The sequence below is a fragment of the Typha angustifolia genome, chromosome 10 (assembly GCF_048772165.1).
Source record: "Typha angustifolia cultivar Huaian chromosome 10, ASM4877216v1, whole genome shotgun sequence".
Taxonomy (NCBI): Eukaryota; Viridiplantae; Streptophyta; class Magnoliopsida; order Poales; family Typhaceae; genus Typha; species Typha angustifolia.
The window spans coordinates 368787-387713 of NC_133248.1; the positions used below are offsets into that span (position 1 = coordinate 368787).

General features: G+C 38.1%; 3 protein-coding genes across 4 annotated transcripts; 2 read left to right on the plus strand and 1 right to left on the minus strand.

Moving 5' to 3' along the window:
- The first annotated feature begins 4 nt into the window (after window positions 1-4).
- LOC140769319 (uncharacterized) lies at window positions 5-5422 on the plus strand. Its single transcript, XM_073109985.1, has 4 exons — window positions 5-3810; window positions 3906-3993; window positions 4393-4520; window positions 5018-5422. The coding sequence occupies exons 1-4, from the start codon at window positions 155-157 to the stop codon at window positions 5277-5279; spliced, it is 4134 nt and encodes a 1377-aa protein (XP_072966086.1). The 5' UTR covers window positions 5-154; the 3' UTR covers window positions 5280-5422.
- A 1263-nt stretch (window positions 5423-6685) lies between these two features.
- On the minus strand, window positions 6686-14640 carry LOC140768584 (acetyl-CoA acetyltransferase 2-like). 2 transcript variants are annotated; one of them, XM_073108915.1, is made up of 15 exons: window positions 14526-14640; window positions 14077-14137; window positions 13051-13149; window positions 12758-12931; window positions 12576-12681; window positions 12253-12391; window positions 10987-11064; window positions 10831-10896; window positions 9709-9794; window positions 9358-9457; window positions 8343-8453; window positions 8213-8254; window positions 7581-7667; window positions 7334-7419; window positions 6686-7075 (listed from the first exon to the last, which is right to left on the minus strand). In XM_073108915.1, the coding sequence occupies exons 1-15, from the start codon at window positions 14631-14633 to the stop codon at window positions 7042-7044; spliced, it is 1377 nt and encodes a 458-aa protein (XP_072965016.1). In that variant the 5' UTR covers window positions 14634-14640; the 3' UTR covers window positions 6686-7041. The 2 variants fall into 2 exon arrangements, with proteins under 2 accessions (XP_072965016.1, XP_072965015.1); XM_073108914.1 differs by having other exon boundaries at window positions 14077-14133; window positions 14522-14622.
- A 1064-nt stretch (window positions 14641-15704) lies between these two features.
- LOC140768585 (uncharacterized) lies at window positions 15705-16767 on the plus strand. The gene is made up of 2 exons (XM_073108916.1): window positions 15705-16356; window positions 16485-16767. The coding sequence occupies exons 1-2, from the start codon at window positions 15769-15771 to the stop codon at window positions 16560-16562; spliced, it is 666 nt and encodes a 221-aa protein (XP_072965017.1). The 5' UTR covers window positions 15705-15768; the 3' UTR covers window positions 16563-16767.
- Window positions 16768-18927: the final 2160 nt, after the last annotated feature.

Here is an 18927-nt window from a genome sequence, read left to right on the forward strand (position 1 = left end):
ACCAAAACCACCCAGTCGTCGCCAGCCACGTGCTCACAAAACCCCGACCTTATCCCATCTCCCTGCTGCCTTTTCCACTATCTCCATCACCTTCTTCTCCTACGAGCGGTAACTTCACCCCCTAGTATTTTCCTTTTCTACCCTTACCCCCGCCATGTACGGCGGCTACACGGCCGCGGCCCTCGCCCTGAGGGCAAAGTCATCCATTTCTTACGACTGCGTCCCCTCCTCCTCCTCCTCCTCCTCGGGCTACTCCGCCGAGTTCGCGCTAAACCCTAGGCTCCTACTCTACAATGGCTACCTCCTGAGGCAATCGAGCTTGCTCTACTGGTCCCCTTCGAGGACCGTCCTCGCCGGAAGCCGCCGCCTCTGGCCGAGGTGGACAGCCAAGGAGTCGTGGGGGTGGCGGCGGTGCCCGTCGCTGTCGGTTGAGATCAGGTGCTGCTGTTGCGATAGAGTCGGCTGCGAGAGATCGTGCCTTGAAGCGGATTTTGGCGAATTCGGGCAGTCAAGGTCGAACCTTGAGAAGGATCGACGGGTTTGCGATTGCGATAGATTCAGGTGCGAAAGATCGAAACTTGAAGCGGATCGTGGCGAGTTCGACCGATCTAGATCGAATGTTGAGGAGAATCGAAGGGTTTTGAGAAGGGGAGAGCGTGATCGCGATGCGTGGAGAAGTGGGTCTTGCTCGGCCTGCGGCTCGGAGTGGTCGCCGGCTTCTAGAGAAGGCCGTGGAAGAGTTGTGAGAAGGGAGGTTCGAGAAATCTGGGAGTATGATGACGAGAAAGATGCGGAATTTAGGGTTTCGGATCGTAAAGGAAGAGAGCAGTATGATTACGAGGACGATTATAACGCTGTTAGGCGAAAGGATGGTAGAGAAAGATTCAAGAATAGTGTTAATGCAAAGAAGAAGAAGACAGTGGACCGGCGAGCAGTCCGGCGAGGCGAGGATAGTGAGGAGGAAGCTGAATTCTTGATTGATTCAGCTCGTGAAGACCGAGAAGAGTCTGCTTATGAAGAGAAAAATGTGGTCGACAGAAGGTACTCAGAGGAAGATTCACGGCGACCGAGAAAGACTTCTGGGAGGACAGTGGACTGGGAAGAAGGTTTGAGCTCACAAGTGAAGCTGCACAGCAGCGTTGACCGGCTGGAAGCGGAACGAAGATTTGATTTGGCTCGTGCAGAAAGAAATGATTTTGCCCATGAAGAGGAACGATTAGTTAGAAGGGAGTTGAGAGAAGGATCTCGAAAGGATAGGAGGACATCTCAGGTTCATGAGGATGATAAAAAATGGGTTTCAAGTTCTAACAGTAAGGCTGATGCGAGGAAGGTCGATAAGAGAGCGAATTTAACTTCTTCTGATCAGGGACTAGTTGTGCGCACTGAAGAAAAGAAAAGCACACAAAAGATCAAGGAGATATCAGAAGTCCATGATGCCAATGTTGGGAGGGCTTCACACTTTGAAAGGCTTTATGAGGAGATGAAGGCAAAGAATAGGGAGGATACATCCACTTCGGTTCAGAATTTTGCGGAGATGAGACGGGCTAAAAGAAGCGTAACAGATCAACAGGTGATTGATGAGAAGGAAGTTAATATTTCCAAGAGCAAGATTGATGAAAAGGACATTAATCTTTCTAAGATTAAGATTGATGAAAGGGAAGTTAATCTTTACAAGAGCAAGATTGATGAAAAGGAGGTTAATCGTTCCAAGAGCAGGATTGATGTAACAAAGGTTGATACCCAAGTGAATTCTGGTTCAGCTTTGAAGCAGCATCAGACTGAGTCAAGGAGAAGTTCGCAAAATCTGACAGAGATATCACTGGCAAAGAATAGCAATATTGATGGGGTTTCTAACTCTTGGAGTCATTATGATGAAACTAGGGCAAAGGACAGGGAGAGTTCATCTACTTCAGTTCAGAATTCTTTTCAGATGAGAAGGGACAAGGATAGCCAACTAAATCAGCAGGTAGTTGACAATTCGCAACTAAGTATGCAGAATGTAACTCGAACTGATGTTTCTAATTCCAACAAGAGTGACACTGTGATAGCAATCAGCTCACAAAATATTCATGATACTAGAATAGATAACCGAGTATATTCGACTACAGTTGTGAATATTGGTCATGAGCAGATGGGGCAGCAAGAATATTTAAGAAAAGATGCTGAAAACAATTCTCAAGTTTCCGGATTTGCTAGGAGTAATACAGAAAGATGGGACAATTCCCAAGAGGAACGTAACAGGAGAATAGAGGATGAACGTGTCAAACATCAGTATAGTTTGAGAGGAGAATCTGAAAGGGATACTAATGCATCTCATTATGTGAGGAGTGATGCTGAAAGGATGTCTGATTACAAGGAGATGTCTGGTTCGAGAAGAGAGAATGGTAAAAGGAGCTTCTCCATTATGGTTGAGGAACAGGAGGCAAATGAGGAGACTCATCAGCAATTAAAAGCTAAAATGACTTTTGCTGGTAATTTAGGAAGTTCTTCAAGCTCCAAACAGACTGATGAGTTTGATAATCAAGCTGAAAGAGATGAGATGAACTTAGTCAGAAATGATGCATTAGAGTCTGCTACTCGGTTAGAGAAGTCCTCTGCATCATATGTAGGAGAGTTTGTTGACAAGCTACAACGGGAAATATCAACTTCAGGTGAAAAAGATTATTCATCTGAATGTCATTCTGAAACTCAAATAGGAGTTCTGCATCGAAGAACAAGTCAAGCAGCTACTGCTGCGCAATCAAGCACACTTGATGCCACAACAAAGCACAAAGATGAGAAATATATAAAAGAAGGTGCAATGAGATCTTCATCTAGGTCTGGGATGAAAGGGCCATCCGATGAGATGTGGGATGTCAAGGGCCCAACCTCTCAAGAGACTTTCAGATTTGCTGAACGAGAGGAGGTTTCCTCACCTGCTGGAGCTGCAGAAGTAGCTCTTACTGGAACTGAAACTGCTCATGCACAAAGATCCAGCAAGTCATTGTGGAATTATGTTGCAGATATAGTTAAATTGGGTTGGATTTCACGTGCTGAATCTCGCAACTCAACTAAGAAATCAGGCAAGAGAAGTTCTTCAAATGATTCTATAGGCAGTGAGGGTTGGTTTTCTGGTCAGGAGCAAGACGAAGATGACGAGATGGACAGGAAAGGGGACACAAGTACAGCTCAAGAACCAGTACTAATAAAAAGACCTATTGATCAATCTTATCCCAACACGCCTGCTGGGCCAAGTCAAGGAAGCTCTGTAGTGCCAAGGATGGGGGCCAAGGTAACAATATCAGATGCCAGCACTACAGCCTCAGTGGATTTTATAAATGAAGGTTTTTCGGCCCCATCTTCTTCAACTATTCTCAAACCAGAACATGTAGCATGGATTGAAAATGAAAACAGCAGAAAGAGTAATATTTCTAGTGTAGCAACAATTGACCAGTCATCAATAGTGAAAGATGATAACTCTTCACCCACAATTGCAGAAATATCTGGCAGTGCAAATGTGCAAATTCCTGTGGGTAGCTATGTAAAGCAGACAGAAAATCCCGTTATAGAGGAACCACCTGCAATGGTCAGGATTGAAGGTACAGATGCAGAGTTGAAGAGGAGGAAATTTCAAAGAAATAAGCAAGTCTTAAAAGAGAGTTTCGATGAGTGGGAAGAAGCATACAAGCGTGAAAGTCAACAGAGAAAGTTGGATGAGTTTTTCATGAGGGAAGCTCTGGTGGAAGCTCAGAGGGCTGCAGATACATGGGAAGTACCTGTTGGGGCTGTGCTGGTCAGAAATGGGGAAATCATTGCTCGCGGTTGCAATTTGTGAGTGTTGTTCACAGCATCTAATCTTGGTTCATTTCTGACCGTGCTTTATTTACACCATATTATAGACATGCTTATATTCTTTTTGCCCTCAGAGTTGAAGAGCTGAGAGATTCAACTGCACATGCTGAAATGATTTGTATACGTGAGGCTTCTAATCATCTCCGAACCTGGCGCCTTGCGGTAAATTTTCCTTCCTCTCAAGCATGCTAGCCATTGTCATTTTGATTGCTGCTGACATTGTGCCATTCATCTAGACAATTGGTGTCTGACCTATTTTGTGTTCTAGGAGTGGAAATTTGCAAAATCGCTAGATAACTTCAATTCAATCTCCTGTATTAGAGACCCATCAGATTTTCCTTTCAGGTTATAATTTGTGGATTAGTTTGGTTCTAAATTCAGGTAGATCTGGAAACCTGTTGTGGAAATTTTTCAAAAGAGAAGACTATTTGCCACCCTGTACCTAACAGTGAAACTAAAGGCCTTTGGAAATCACAAAATAGTAGTAATCATTATAACTTTTTATATGTTTTTGATGCCTTCTTTTTATTACAAGTTTCTTATGGTAATTTTTTTTTACAGGGGACAACACTTTATGTGACACTGGAACCTTGTGCAATGTGTGCCGGAGCAATCCTCCAAGCCAGAATTGACACAGTCGTTTGGGGAGCTCCCAACAAGCTTCTAGGAGCTGATGGCAGCTGGGTCAGGTATGTGTTTTTCACTTATACCAAAACATCTGAATTTAGCCGATTTTCTATCCTTGCCTTTTCTTGTTGATACTTGAACCTTTTGTCAAAGATTTCTTGTTCAGCCATAGTAGTGTTATTTATTGCATTACTTCCTTTTAGTGGCATTGTTCTGAGCATGTAAGATGGATCATATTTTTAATGAGTCAGTGTCATCATTCCTGTGATGAGATTAGGAGTGGCGTTGGTAGGTTCTTTGTGTCAAATTGTTTGGTAATTACTTCCACTTTGTTGTTACATTTCAAGTGCTAACTATTCTAGCAATTATGAGATTGTAGTAGTTTGACAATTACGAGTTCCTGGGAAAGAAAACAGTCTCCCTTGGAATTTCAGGATAATGATGGCTGAATGTTTAACTAAGATTATTGAACTATATGTTATTAAATTACATAGGTTCTTGCTTTTCTTTCTTGCTTGAAGCTAGTCTACTTCTTGAAATGCTCATACTTTGTTTACAGGCTTTTCCCTGGTGATGGAGAAAATAGCAATGCGGATCTATCAAGCCAGACCGCTGGACCTGTCCACCCTTTTCACCCGAAGATAACGATAAAGCGTGGAGTCCTCGCCACCGAATGCTCAGAAATAATGCAGCAATTCTTTCAACTGAGAAGGAAAAAAAACAAGAAGACCGAACCACCACCATCATGTCTTCCAGTAGCATCTCATCCAATAAAGTTCTTTACCAAAATGCATGGGCTCTTTTCTGTGTTCTGCTTGTAACATTTGAGTTTTCATGCATGTGTGTTTGAATCTTTTCATTGAGATCCAACTTTTGTGTTTTTGTGTCCGCGTAAAGTCGAAGTCAATGTTTTGGATTTTGGAGTTATTTTCTCTTCAGAACATGGGATCCTACATTTCTTCAAGTTTTGTGGTGTTATTGTCCACTTGCAGTTGATTTTATGGTTTCCATAGATGTTACCAAAAGAAAATTGAAGAATTTTCTTCTCTTTAATGTGAATACAAATATGAATGAATTTTATCTTTACAAGATAAAATTGATAAACTGCTCACTTTGTAGCTGATTTGGTTGATGTAACAAGAAATTCATGGGAGTTGGTTACAGAGCAAAACATCAGTCATAACAGCTCCAACTAGTCTAAATCAAATGATGAATGCACCCTTGCTTATTTTCAACTCATGTTATTTTTGAAAATTGCTCAGCAAGCAGATTTTTCATTTGTGTAAAGGGAAAAATTATTATTTACCCCTATGTAGGTTAGGCCGATTTTAACTTACTCACTGTATTTCAAATTAGAGAACAGTATGGTTCAGACCAAATTTTAATTGTTAGTCAACAGTTAACTGGAACGAAAAGGACTTAATTATTTCTATAGAAATAAGTCTGATTTGAAAGTGATATGAATAGTTTGATCATTTTATAGTTTATTTATAACAAAAAATTATTTCTGAATGAAAAAAATCTAATAGTTGTTATTTAGACTGGATCATGAGGAGATCTAATGCTTAAGTTTGAAGTATAAGAAAATAAATTAAAATCAAGCTGAATCTCAGAGGTAGTAAACTGTTATTTGCCTCTCTTTTTTTTTTTGTAAATACACAAAGAAAGTTATCTGATGAAAGAATGTATAGGGAATTGTAAAAGTTTCTTCTACCTAAAGGAACAACAAAAATGTAAGAAATGCTTCCTAAGATGTTGTATACTTGTATCTATGTCTCAGCTGGTATCTTTGCCACATGGACTGATGAAACCCTTTATCTGTCTAAGAAAAGAAAAGCAAGAGCAGTGGTTTTAAGAGGAAATCCTCCTCCTTCATTATCAAGGACTGATGAAACCCAGAGAAGAACTCAATTGTCTTCTTCTCATGCAATTTCACTGATATCAAGTTCAACAGATTCTATACAACTTCCAGTAAATAATGAAATAAAATAACCATGACAACCCAGATAACCGAAAACTTTATCCTTGAGATAAAATCCTCAGATATCTGTGGCTCCTTTGTTTTCCCTTTTCATTGATCACCTCCATAATTTCTAGTAATCCTTTTCTTTTCTAAGAATGTTTCTAGTAATTCTTGGCATAAAGTTAACACTAGAAATATAATGTAAAGCCCATGAGTAAAGCTTGTATCTTTTATAATGTACTCAGAGAAAATAGGATATGGAGATTATTGCAAATATCATTAACTTATATTGATCTTGTTCTCCCACAAAATATATTGTTTTGAATAGGTCAACAACATGGCTCCTGTTATTTCTCTCTCAGAAAAGAAATGAAAAGGGTAGTCCTAATGCAACATGGATACTGGTGTTAATAGACATAGACAGACTTCAATGCAAGTAATTGACAATGTATAACAATGCATAGACATTTTACTCGATATTTAACTTCGTAGATTGGCACCTCGGACACCCGACCTGTGTTTTCCGCACTGTAATATTCCCTTGATCATTACTTTTCTTCTGCGATCAAGGTATACTTAACATAGTATACGTCTTCCATTACATCAGATAAGATCGCCGTTCATAGTGAAGAACGTTTAAACACTGCCTGCGGCCTGCAAAAAGTAGTTGTTTATTCACTTCATAAGTTCCTAAAATTTAACAAGAAGACATTTTTTACTTGGTTTCCACATGATTTAAAGATTAAATGGATCCAGAGGATCTTCAAGATGTGGCTTTAAATATGTTAGATAATATACGAATGTCTTAAGAAAAAGACATCCCATATCCGGACTTGACAAAGGAGATTTCTGAAAACATATTGAAAAAAACCATGACATGCATTCAGATACCTGTAAGCTGGAAATACCTACATGATCTCAACAACTAGTGCAGAAGCACCCCCACCACCATTGCAAACTCCAGCAACTCCAAATTTTCCATTTCTATGTCTAAGAACCTGTCAATAGATCATTAAGGGATAGCTCCATGGATAATTTTGTTACATAAATGAAAGTAATGAGCTGTAACCATTCTTCGTTCTGAGAAGATCACTAATAGTTATTTAAACAATTTAAGTTGAGATTTGACTTTGAAATAAAGGGTTGGAGACAGCCATACCCCTAACAAAGTGACAATTATACGGGCGCCACTGCAGCCTATAGGATGTCCCAAAGATACAGCTCCGCCACTTCTATTAAGCTTTTCCTGAAAGGTATATAAAATAGTAAGACTGAAATGGTGAAGAGGCTCTTAACTTAGATCTTCTAAAACAAGAAAAGATCACAGGGGTTTTTTGCACATGAAACATGTACATTTTAGTCTAATTATAGAAACCTCCTCCTTTTGAGTTATCGCCAAATGGTCTTTGTAGTTTATTTCCAAACAATTCTTGTTCATTCATAAGGAATATTCTCAGTATATTCCAACTGGAATATACTTTCTTTTATTGACATGCTGTTCTGGTGGTCTTTTTGCCAAAGTGGAGAACATGAGAGGGAAGGGCATTTTGTCAGAACTATCATATACTGAGAATATTCCTACAAATTAACTAGAAATGATTAATTTTACAAGCATACCCTAAAGGGGGGGATATGCAAGTACGTCCAAAAGAGCATGTTATCATAATAATGCTAAAATATAGGTGGTGATATGCAAAATAACCCCTTCCGATCTAAACCAAATAACAAACATCCTGTTAATGGTCCAAGGATATTAAGGTCTGGAAAGCTCCAACGTGGTGAGCAACTTACAGAAGGAATACCAAGAAGCTTCTGATTGGCTAAAGCCACGACCTGCCACCATAAAGAAACTTTAAGTCTTGGGAATGATATCTGAAAAAAAAGGTAAGGGATAATTCAGATGGAAGTTTTTGGAACATACAGAAAAAGCTTCATTGATCTCATAATAATCTATTTTGGAGGTCTGCAACCCAGCATTTGATATAGCTTTTGGTATGGCAAGTGCTGGGGCTGTTGTAAAAAGCTCGGGTGCCTGCATGACGATTATCCCATTAGATTTTGCTAGTGCATGGCTAATCACTGCATAAAGTACCAAGAATTCTAAATCAGCCTATATAATAACATAAAAAGGAGAGATGAATTGTTCTGAACGCAAGAATCACAATTGAGCATATATGTTATGATCAACAGTTCTGCCCTTGAGTAATGGCAAACTGGCAATATATTGAGATGACCAAACTCACTTAAATTGAGCTAAAGTGCCACAGTTCCAAGATACTGGATCAACATCCATGGACATGCAAAACAGTGTTGACTATTGGGGAACGTAATGTAGCATTCAGGTTAGTTTTGTGACTTTGTCCGTGAAAAGATGCTTGAACACCTCTGAGCCAGTATCTGTGCTTATGGACACCTCTGACCTGTTATCTGTGCTTATGGTATTCATGGATTCAGTAAAAGGAGTTCGCCTTACGTGTAGCCGTGAGTGGACGCACATATACAAATTATACATAATCATCTGTGGGTTTTGAAAAACACTTCACTATCTTATACTAATGGAATGAAATACAGCTCTCAGATTTAAAACACACACACAAGCATGACATATTTCTGGCAATTACGTCATTGATTTTTTTTTAACTTTATTTACTTACAAAATAAATCAGCAAATCTTCCTATGTGAAACTACAAAAAAGAAAAATAATAGTATAATACAAAGCAAAATATAGTCAAACTTTTTATCTAGTTTCGTTCAGTTTCGATGAATGTTTCATGGTATTTTACATTTTATTGAGTTTGACTAGTTTCATGAAAAAAATTTCTCAACAGATCTGGAATTCTTGAAACCATGGAAAGGTAACTCCAACATGCAGGCTGAAACCTCAAACATAATTGTGAACTTTGACATTATTTGAGCTGCAGAAATAGATAAGTACCTGAGCTGCATCACCGTACCCTCTGATTTTAGCAATCACTTGGAGTCCTAGTTCCCTAGCTTTGTCTCCACTCACAAGTACTAATGCAGCAGCACCATCGCTGTCCACCAAGAAATTTATCATAAGAACATAAGATGTACATAAATACCCTCTCCTTACGGTCACAGTGAAAAGGCCATCAAGAGATTAATAAAAAAAATTGCAACCAATAGGTGTAAGTCAACTGGCAAACTATTTATGCAAGTAGTTTTCAGAAAAATAGTGAAAAGAAGTCCAGACAAGTAATCATACAAAAGTAGGACAATTTAACAAAGCAAAGCCTCAATGATATGAACAAAGGATACCACCAACCTTATACTCGAAGAGTTGCCTGCTGTTACAGAACCTCCATTCTCCTTAAAACTTGGCCGGAGTTTCCTAAGTTTTACTGGGTCAAACTACACATACAGAAACAATATAAAGACATCTATATCAGAAAGCGATCACAGGAAAATGATGATGATGTAAGGAAGTTTGTGTTCATAAACCAATGTTTAATCAAGCTACTCAAACCAACATTAATACTGAAATTACTGAAGTTATCTGGATCAAAAGAAAAGACATAAAAACTTCTTCTACTGGATTGTTTCATCCAAGAAATCCCTTATTATGAGAAAGTACTTGGGGTGACAGAAGTCATGGAACCAAAAAAAAAATACAGAAAGCTGTCAAATTTCTCTTTAAAGCAAAAATATAGGCACCTTGTATTGTGCCAAAAAGTGGAAGAGATTGGCATGCTTTGGCACACACACTGTGCAGTGTTCACTGCTATTGTATTGGCAGGAAAGGCATGCTAAAACTTTTTTGGTTCGGTTCTTTGTTCTTCATTGATCATCTTTATTATCTTCAATAAATTCAAATAAGAGTAACTTCAACTAAATATAATGAATTATCTGGATGCAATAGTTATTTGTATAGTTGAAAGAAATTCAGTGCATCTATTATTCTATTTATACCATCGCACAAAATGATCACTATCATCTACTCAGACATGTTAAAGGAAAAAGAGGGCAGGTTTAAGGCTTTAAGCTCATCTTATGATCATGATGTTTGGAAATTAAATAAGAATGATTCATAAATCAGAAAATTAAATATGGTCTCTTGGAATATTTATCCCAAGCCATGTAATATAATTCAACTGACAGAATTACCAAAACGTGTCAGACAGAATTTAGACCGAGGGCAAAGTAGAAAATACTGTGCAATAAGCTACCCAGCATGTATGATTGGATAAAATTTCTCCTAGATTACTTACTTTATAGCGCTCTTTTTAAGGAAAATAAAGGTAATTTGAGATCCCAAGAAAAGGGATATGCTGTAGTCTAGGATCGACTCAATAACATAAATTGAATATATCAAATACCATCTATACTATATGCCATGGAATGTAACAGTAACCAAATGCAAACTATTCAAGGATTTATAGGGGCTCACCCTTTCAAGACTTTCATCTTTATCAACAATAATTGGTCGTCTCCCTTTTCCAGCAGAAATTTCAACCTTCAGAATAAGAAAATATTGGAAGTAAGCCCAAGAACCAAGGTGTACAAGGAACTTGCCTTTTATGTACTACAGATTTATAAGACTAACCGGAGTGATTTCCCAAGTAAATGCACCACTATTTCGAGCAGCTATGCCACGCTCATTACTTTGAATTGAATAGGAATCCTAGAAGTAGGAAAGGGGCATAAAAGTTTTATATCTTCTATATGAGGGCAAATAATCAAAAAATATTACAAAAGAACTTCATGACAGCACAAAACATGGATCAAAAAGAAGAAATATAATTTCAGACTTGCTTACATAAGAAGTAAATTTAAGGCATATTATATTCCCTTTAGCATCTAGGAATGAAAATTGACATGATATTTAAAGATGAGAGAGAACTTAGGCATTTCAAATCTTAATATATTGCTTACTATTACTTCAAGCCCAAAGTTTGTTATTTTAAAGATTACAACAAAACTATCGAGTTGACAAATACTGATTCACCCTAAAAAATTTAAATATTGCAATTGTGGTATTTGCATAAGTTGTTGATTTGAATTCTCAGAAGCAGACATAAGAATCTTATTCAGATGGCTTTCAACACAGACTTGTTCTTCCTCTCATTTGAGGAGCATGTTCCTCTCCCTCCCTAATTACAGAGGAAAATCAAGGAAGAACTTTTGTTTAGGAGGATCTCCAAAAGCCTAGAGTCCAATGCGCAAACTAAACATATAAATATCCAGTCAAAAATGGAGTGTCATTACGACAAAAGCAACTTGATAAGGTCGTCACTTAGTTTGATGATTAAAGCTTGCTCCATGCACCTTCTTGGTGTGGGTTTGAGCCATGAAAGCAATGTCTTCTGTGACTGGAGTAGGTTACATATAACTTGCCCTTCCTTGGCCCTTCACTGATATGAGCCTTATGCCATGGAACAAAATTTTAGTGCATGAATCGGAACATCAACTACCAAAGTATGTAACTCTAATAGACTAGCCCTTAATAGTTTCATAGGATGTCCTTCTCCTGCCTAAACTTTTTTGGACTGGATTAGTACCATTCAACTTTCTTGCTCTATTATAAGTCCAGATTGCTGATCAAAAAGAAGTGAGACCAGTGGTTTATTCTTGTGGTTATTTTTTGTAATTTTTATCTCTGTTTTTAACAAAAAATTTCATATATACAATGTGAACAGAATTTAGCAAGTGTCCTAATTCCGTATCCATGTACAATTATGATTCTCATTTTCCAAAAGTCCGGCAATAAGCTTATTTATGCTTTCTTAATGCAAGTCTATAAAATATTAATATTTATTATTTGATAGAACACTTAAATATAAGGACTACAAAAATTAGAAGTAAGAGATACCTGCTCTGCTCTTGTTATTGAGTGCTGATCTGCACACAGTTCAGCACACATTCCCATTGCAAAATCATTATATACATCCCACAGGCCATCTTTAAGCATTCCATCAATAAGAATATCATGTCCAAAGCGAGATCCTTTTCTGCACGAATTGAGATGTTCATACTGAATTAGTGAAAATATCAGGCATAGTCAGGCAACTTCATAAAGAAAAATAGATTAATCTGAAGAACAATTTACTCCAGAAATCCCATCTTCCCTGCTTGGATTGAAATTATATTACATGCAAGACAAGGAACTTTACAAAAGAAGGAATACTGATAAACCTTGCTTCTACTACATATTTAGGGGCATTTGACATGCTTTCCATGCCACCAGCCACAACAACATCGTTGATTCCCAGCTGGATACTTTGTGCAGCAAACATGACAGCTGTTGAAGCAATGGATATATGTCATCCATAATGATAACAGTTATCTGTATATATTTAATGAAATTAGATTTATACCCTTCATCCCGGATGAACAAACTTTGTTGACAGTGGTGCAGACAACTGTATTTGGTATACCAGCACCTAAGGCAGCCTGCCTCGCAGGAGCCTGCCCCAAATTGGCACTCAAGACATTCCCCATGAAAACTTCTTGTACAAGTGCTGGATTAACATCCGCCCTTCTAAGCGCACCTGAAGATTTCAGATGACATGTCTTAAGGGACAATATGCTAAGACATTATAAAGAAACAAAAAAAAAATCACGTAAAAGAGCCTAACAACTGACTTGGGCGAATGAATCATAATCTTACTTTCAATAGCAATGGAGCCTAGTTTAGTAGCAGATAAAGATGATAAGGAACCAAGCAAGCCACCAACTGGTGTACGGGCAACACCAACAATGCACACATCTGTAGAGGGGATAAAATCCAAAGAAAACAAATCAAATTGGTAATAATTCAAAACAATAGATGCATATACGTGGATCTGACGCCTGCAAAAATTCCACAGAACACCAGCTACTCCTAAGCGCACATTTTGAGAGACTAAAATTTACCATACCCAGAACATTAGATGAGATTCAATACTGCTTGTGAAGTAGAAATCAAGATATAAGATGTCCTTTTCTTTTCTTGGACAAAACAGCTAATAGAAAAATATACACAAGGCATATTCCTGCCTCGCGTTTCTAATATCAACTATTGACTTATTATGCTTGTCCAACCAAAATTATCAAGCGATTTTGTTCCACCAAATCACCGATACCATTCCATTCTACAAGAATGTAGACCTCATGTCATGATCTACAGTACTGAAACGAAACACTAGCAATAGAACCATGACTATATACAAACAGAATAGAAGATATGGTGAGAAAGCTATAAGAGATCAATCTGCATACATCAACCAAAGGGTCCCATGAATCGTTGTCAGAAGGAAATAGTATGAATAAGAATTACCTCCTCCTTTCAAGGGTGATAGGTGTGTCAATTCACAATTCAGAACATGCAAACTGAAGATCCATTTATTCTACAAAACAAACAGTGATGTGCAAATATATATGATCGTCTACTTGCATCCATTAATTTGCCACTCGAAACAGTCAAAATTATAACAATGTCACCCTATTAACTGATTTCAGCTACTTCAATGAGTTACTCCATCTGCCTATAAGAAGCACTCCTTTTCTTCTTATAAAGGCTAGATTCTCAGTATAACGTGATAATGATGTAAGAATGGTATTAAAGCACACAAAGACTGAGCTAGATGATTTCAAGGATAAAAAACAATTTCAGCAATTATCAGCACTCTACATCTCAGTTAGATAATTTATCTACCTCTTGGCTTCAAGTCCTCATAAACCCCAGTTGGCGCCATGAGCAATATATCAGAGACTACCTAGTAGATCTCAAGAGAGATAAAAGAATCAGCGGAAGCATATATTGGCAAAAACAATAAACAATAATTTCCTACAGCCAACAATTTGACATTTTTCTTTAAAGTAATCATCGATCCTGATAGCAATTCGAAATTTCACATATAGAGAACGGGTAAAACCCTAATTGCGTTCGAAAATGGATGAAATAAATATAAGGTTCACTCAAGGACCCCGCCCAGGACAAAAGCAGAGAACGCAACAAATTCATCAAAGAGACGATGAGAACCGTCGAGAAAACTTACTACCATAAGAGATTTCGATCGCTATATTGCAAATACGGCTTAATAAAACTCCCATCTTGAAGAAATTTCCTAGGATTTCGAACGGCAAAAAAAAAAAAAGACTCACCTTTGCGCTCTTTCTCGCTTCGTTCGGCACACACCGGGAGAGGAAGAGGAAACACGAAAGCTTGGGGTGGGATTTATAATTTTCCATAATCCTTACCGAGACCAACATGGGCGACACCCACCGATGCATGTGACCTGGGTTTTGCCATCTGTCTGTTTCTATCTGCGACGAGTTTATTTCAGAGTCCTCTTTGTTGGTGCACGTAGTGTTTTCAAATATATGCTTACTGATAAGCTTTACTTGAACAATTTGTCAACATCGAGGGCGATAAAATATTTTATTTTCCTCAATGACTATGTTGACGTAATGGATATGGTGACGTCATCACTTGCATATTATTTTTGGTTTCTTCTTCATTCTTTTTTTTCTTTTTTGGGGTAATTAAAAGGCAAATTTTATGCAAACATATATAAAATTCTAGAGAATGAGAGAGATGACTTTGGAGAAAAGTTTGTGTTGAGTTTTGATAAGAGCATATATATACTATGATATAAATGTCTAATAGCTAGATGTTATCATTTCTCGGACGGTCATTCCTTGTGCAACGGTATCGATCGTAACAATACTATCAAGTTTATTATAGATATTAGAGACTCTTTTTGGATCATTTTTGTCATTCATTGTCTATAATCTTTATTCCTTTCTTCATGTTATTTTCTCTTAATTCAATTGCCATCATCATTCAAGAAAGGTTTGTATATATAGATATATTCTCATATTATTTCTGTAAATTCCTCATTTAATAAGTAGAGGTTAGATGATTAAAAGGGCTTATTTATATGAGATTGTGAAATAATCCACACATTATGGTACTCCAAAACTTTAATTTTTCTTTGAAATCTCCAGCCATGCACAAGCAAGCATGTGTGACAAATCCAACCAATAATGAAGTGGTAGAGTGGAGAGTCACCAACTTCCATCATTGGAATTTGGAAGATGACATCTTATCTAACCTAAAGAACTAAAAATGAGAAAAAATTTCTTCTCATGCATTCATTCATAAATTAATCCAGCTGGTGTCTTTCATTAAAGGTAAAAGCAAGCACTTTTTCCTATGAGGTTGTTCTTATGTCATTTTAATCTATCTACCTATCAATGCAACCACCTTCCTTCAATTCCAAGCCTCTCTCTCTCTCTAGATCTCTAGATCTCTAAATCTATAAGCATATAATAACCATCTTGTCCGATAACACTACCACATTGATCACTTGTAACCATCTCTGTAGGCAAATTATCCTCTAGCATGGAGACCTTATGGTGGCTCTACTCCTTTGTAGCCACCCTCCTTGTCGTCCAGCTTGGCGCCGCCGTCGGCCAAGCGCCGGCCGGTGGGCCATCCCAGCAGCCGGCGCCGGGCACTGCCGTCGCCCCGACGGTGTCGACGCCGCCTCCTGTCGCATTACCGCCTTCTGTAACTCCACCACCTCAAGTTTCACTTCCACCACCTTTACCAGCACCAGTATCGCCGCCGCCGGTGTCGCCGCCACCAGTGTCGCCGCCACCAGTGTCACCGCCACCGGTATCTCCGCCAGTATCACCGCCGCCGGTATCGCCGCCACCTGCATTGCCGCCACCTGTAATGCCGCCAGTGTCGCCGCCGGTGCCGGTGCCAACTGTAGCGCCTACGGTAGCGCCTGTGGCGGCACCAGTGCCGTCAGTACTTGCACCGGCGCCGGCGCCGGCGAAGGGAAAAAGGAGGCACAAGAAAAGAAGGCATAAGAAGAAGCACGCTCCGGCACCGGCCCCGGTCGTGCAAAGCCCACCGGCGCCGGCGGCGCCAACACCGCCGGATGAGGACGTAGTGGGCCCGGCACCACAGCCTCTTGATTTGGTAATTAACTAACTCCAACTAACTCTTGGTACCTGGCAGTCTTTGATTGGCTAGCAGAGTATCTAGAAATTAAACTAATTCCTTTATACTCGTTGTTAATTATGTTATGTTTTGAATCTTAATTGCAGAATGGAAGCAATGGGACATATAATGGAAGGTGGCTGCAAACGATACTGGTTACAATTTTACTCCTGGCGTTTTGGTAGAAGAGAGAGGGAGAGAGAGAGAGATCTAGAGATGGAGTGAAATCATATAATTAAAATTACGTATTTGATGTTTATTATTATTTTATTTCTTTTGGGTTTCTCATAAAAGAGGCAGAGAGAGGTTTGCATTTGTTAAAATAAAAGGTTGAAATGTTGAGCAATTAATGTTGGATTTTGGAAAATATATTACATGGAAGATGTTGGATTTTTTTTATTTTTTATTTTTAAAAAAACTTTAAGGCTAAAAAATATCAGCCCCTTTTGCGTAAATATTCGAAAAGAAATGTCTCAGATTGTAAATAGTGCAAACCAAGGATCTGAATCATATTATCGATAAAAGATAGGGTTTGGAATGAAAAAGGCTAGCTCTTGCTAGATTCTTAATTAGAGTTCAGTATCTGTCACCTTCTTTTGATTCCAAGATATATTCCATGATAATGTGAAAATTTTCTTACCTCTTCTACCCTGAGCAAGAATTCAGTTTATTCCTCAGCATATTTCTATCATTCTCTTGATCCATTCAGCTTTCAACTACATTTAGAACTATAATTACACTAAGAATTTTCAGTGCTAATCTTTCAGAGTCACACGTTACACACAAGAAGTATTTGATTCTGAGCATCAGAATCATTAACAGGAACAAAAATAATACACTCGTAGAGCGGTAACCGATGCCCACGTGCCCCTCGAATGATGCAAAGTATGGAATATACTGAATGAAAATTAAGTTTAACAGTACTTTGAGAATGCTTCTGGATGTTGGTTTCATGTCTTTACTGTGAAGTGTAGATGATTAGGAGAAGATAATTAGCATTTTCCTCTCAACTTTTAAAGTAGAATTGTTCTTTTGTTGGGATGAAGCACTGTTAGGAATTCTATTTATTGAGAGGAATCCTATGCTCTGAACGAAAGGAATAAGACACTGGAAAGAACATACTGATAGACTTAGTTGAGGAATGGAATTCAGGCTTTGATACCAGCAAGAGGGAATTATTATGCAATTTGCTCGAATGAGAGCAAACAAAATGTGCGATTTAAGAGTTACGTAGGCGAATTTACTCATCATAAAATCCTCAGAAATTAGAAAAGAATCATCATGATAAATATCATGTCACCACTTGATTGAGTCAACTAGACACTTTTGTGTGTGTGTGTTGTGTGTGTGGTATGAATCAAATCAAAGTTCAAATGTAACATGAGAGAGCAAGCACATCACAAGAAAAATGATGGCATTATTGAATCGAAAACCTCTGAAATATCTTTCGCTTAGATTGCGACCACTGCTACAACCTACTGGCCTACTTGCTGATCCTCTGATCAAAATCCAAAGGCTTCATTTAAGGCAAAAAGTGGAGCTCTTTCGCCGAACAATAGGTCTTCTTGGACAGTTCAGGGGAAAAGTAACAATATCTTTGATGTCACTGGCTAATCTTTGAAGTATGATATAAAGTTAGAGAGTAGTGGGGGAGAATGCAATAAGACTAGGACAAGCATTTGGTCTGAGTGCTTAAGGTTTGGGGAGCAGAAAGGACTGAGGATTCTTAATGGATTCTCAAATTGATCCTCAGAATAATATCCCACATACCCATTATGTGACTCGGAAGCCTCACAGGGATATTGGCAAAAACTGACCAAAAAGTGTAGTGCCTATGAAGCTCTACCATGGAAAGAACCTTCTTTGAAGTTTATTATAGGTATACTTCTCTGAAACAAAAGACTTAAATTTGATTGCAAATGTTAAAAGAGATCTGCGACACCAAGATGAGCGAAATGGAATTCATGCATAATATGGAGAGAAAAAAAATTGCTATGCTTTTATGCTTAGCTCCAAATCTCTAGCTACTTATAATTTATACATGTCTTCTTTTGAAGAAAAGTGAAAACTTTCATCATTAGATAAGAGATTTAGCATATATGCTCATGCACAATGTCATGTCAACGATAAAATCTTTTTTTCTTTTTGAAAAAAAAAAGAATAGCAGGCAAGCTTTTTTTAACTGCCAGCACTGGTTTTATTGTGAGTGAGTATGAATGATGATAAGGAATATTCAGCACATATTCTTTCTGAACTTAGAATAATTAAGCTTTTCTTTCCTCCTTATCCAGCTAATTGATTCTATACTTTTATCGACTCCGAAAAGAGAAGAGGATTCTCTGCAGTCTCAATTGCAGCAATTTCCTAACTTTGTGAGTAATGTTGGCTACCAAATAATACACAGCTTTAAAGATATTTTAAATTGATCATAACCACTGCAAATACACAGGCTACAGAAAATTTCCAAAACAGGGGCTGCAATGGATTTGCTCCTTCAGATAAAGTTTTTCATGGAAATTGAAATTCATTTGTACCTTATAATCAAGTTAT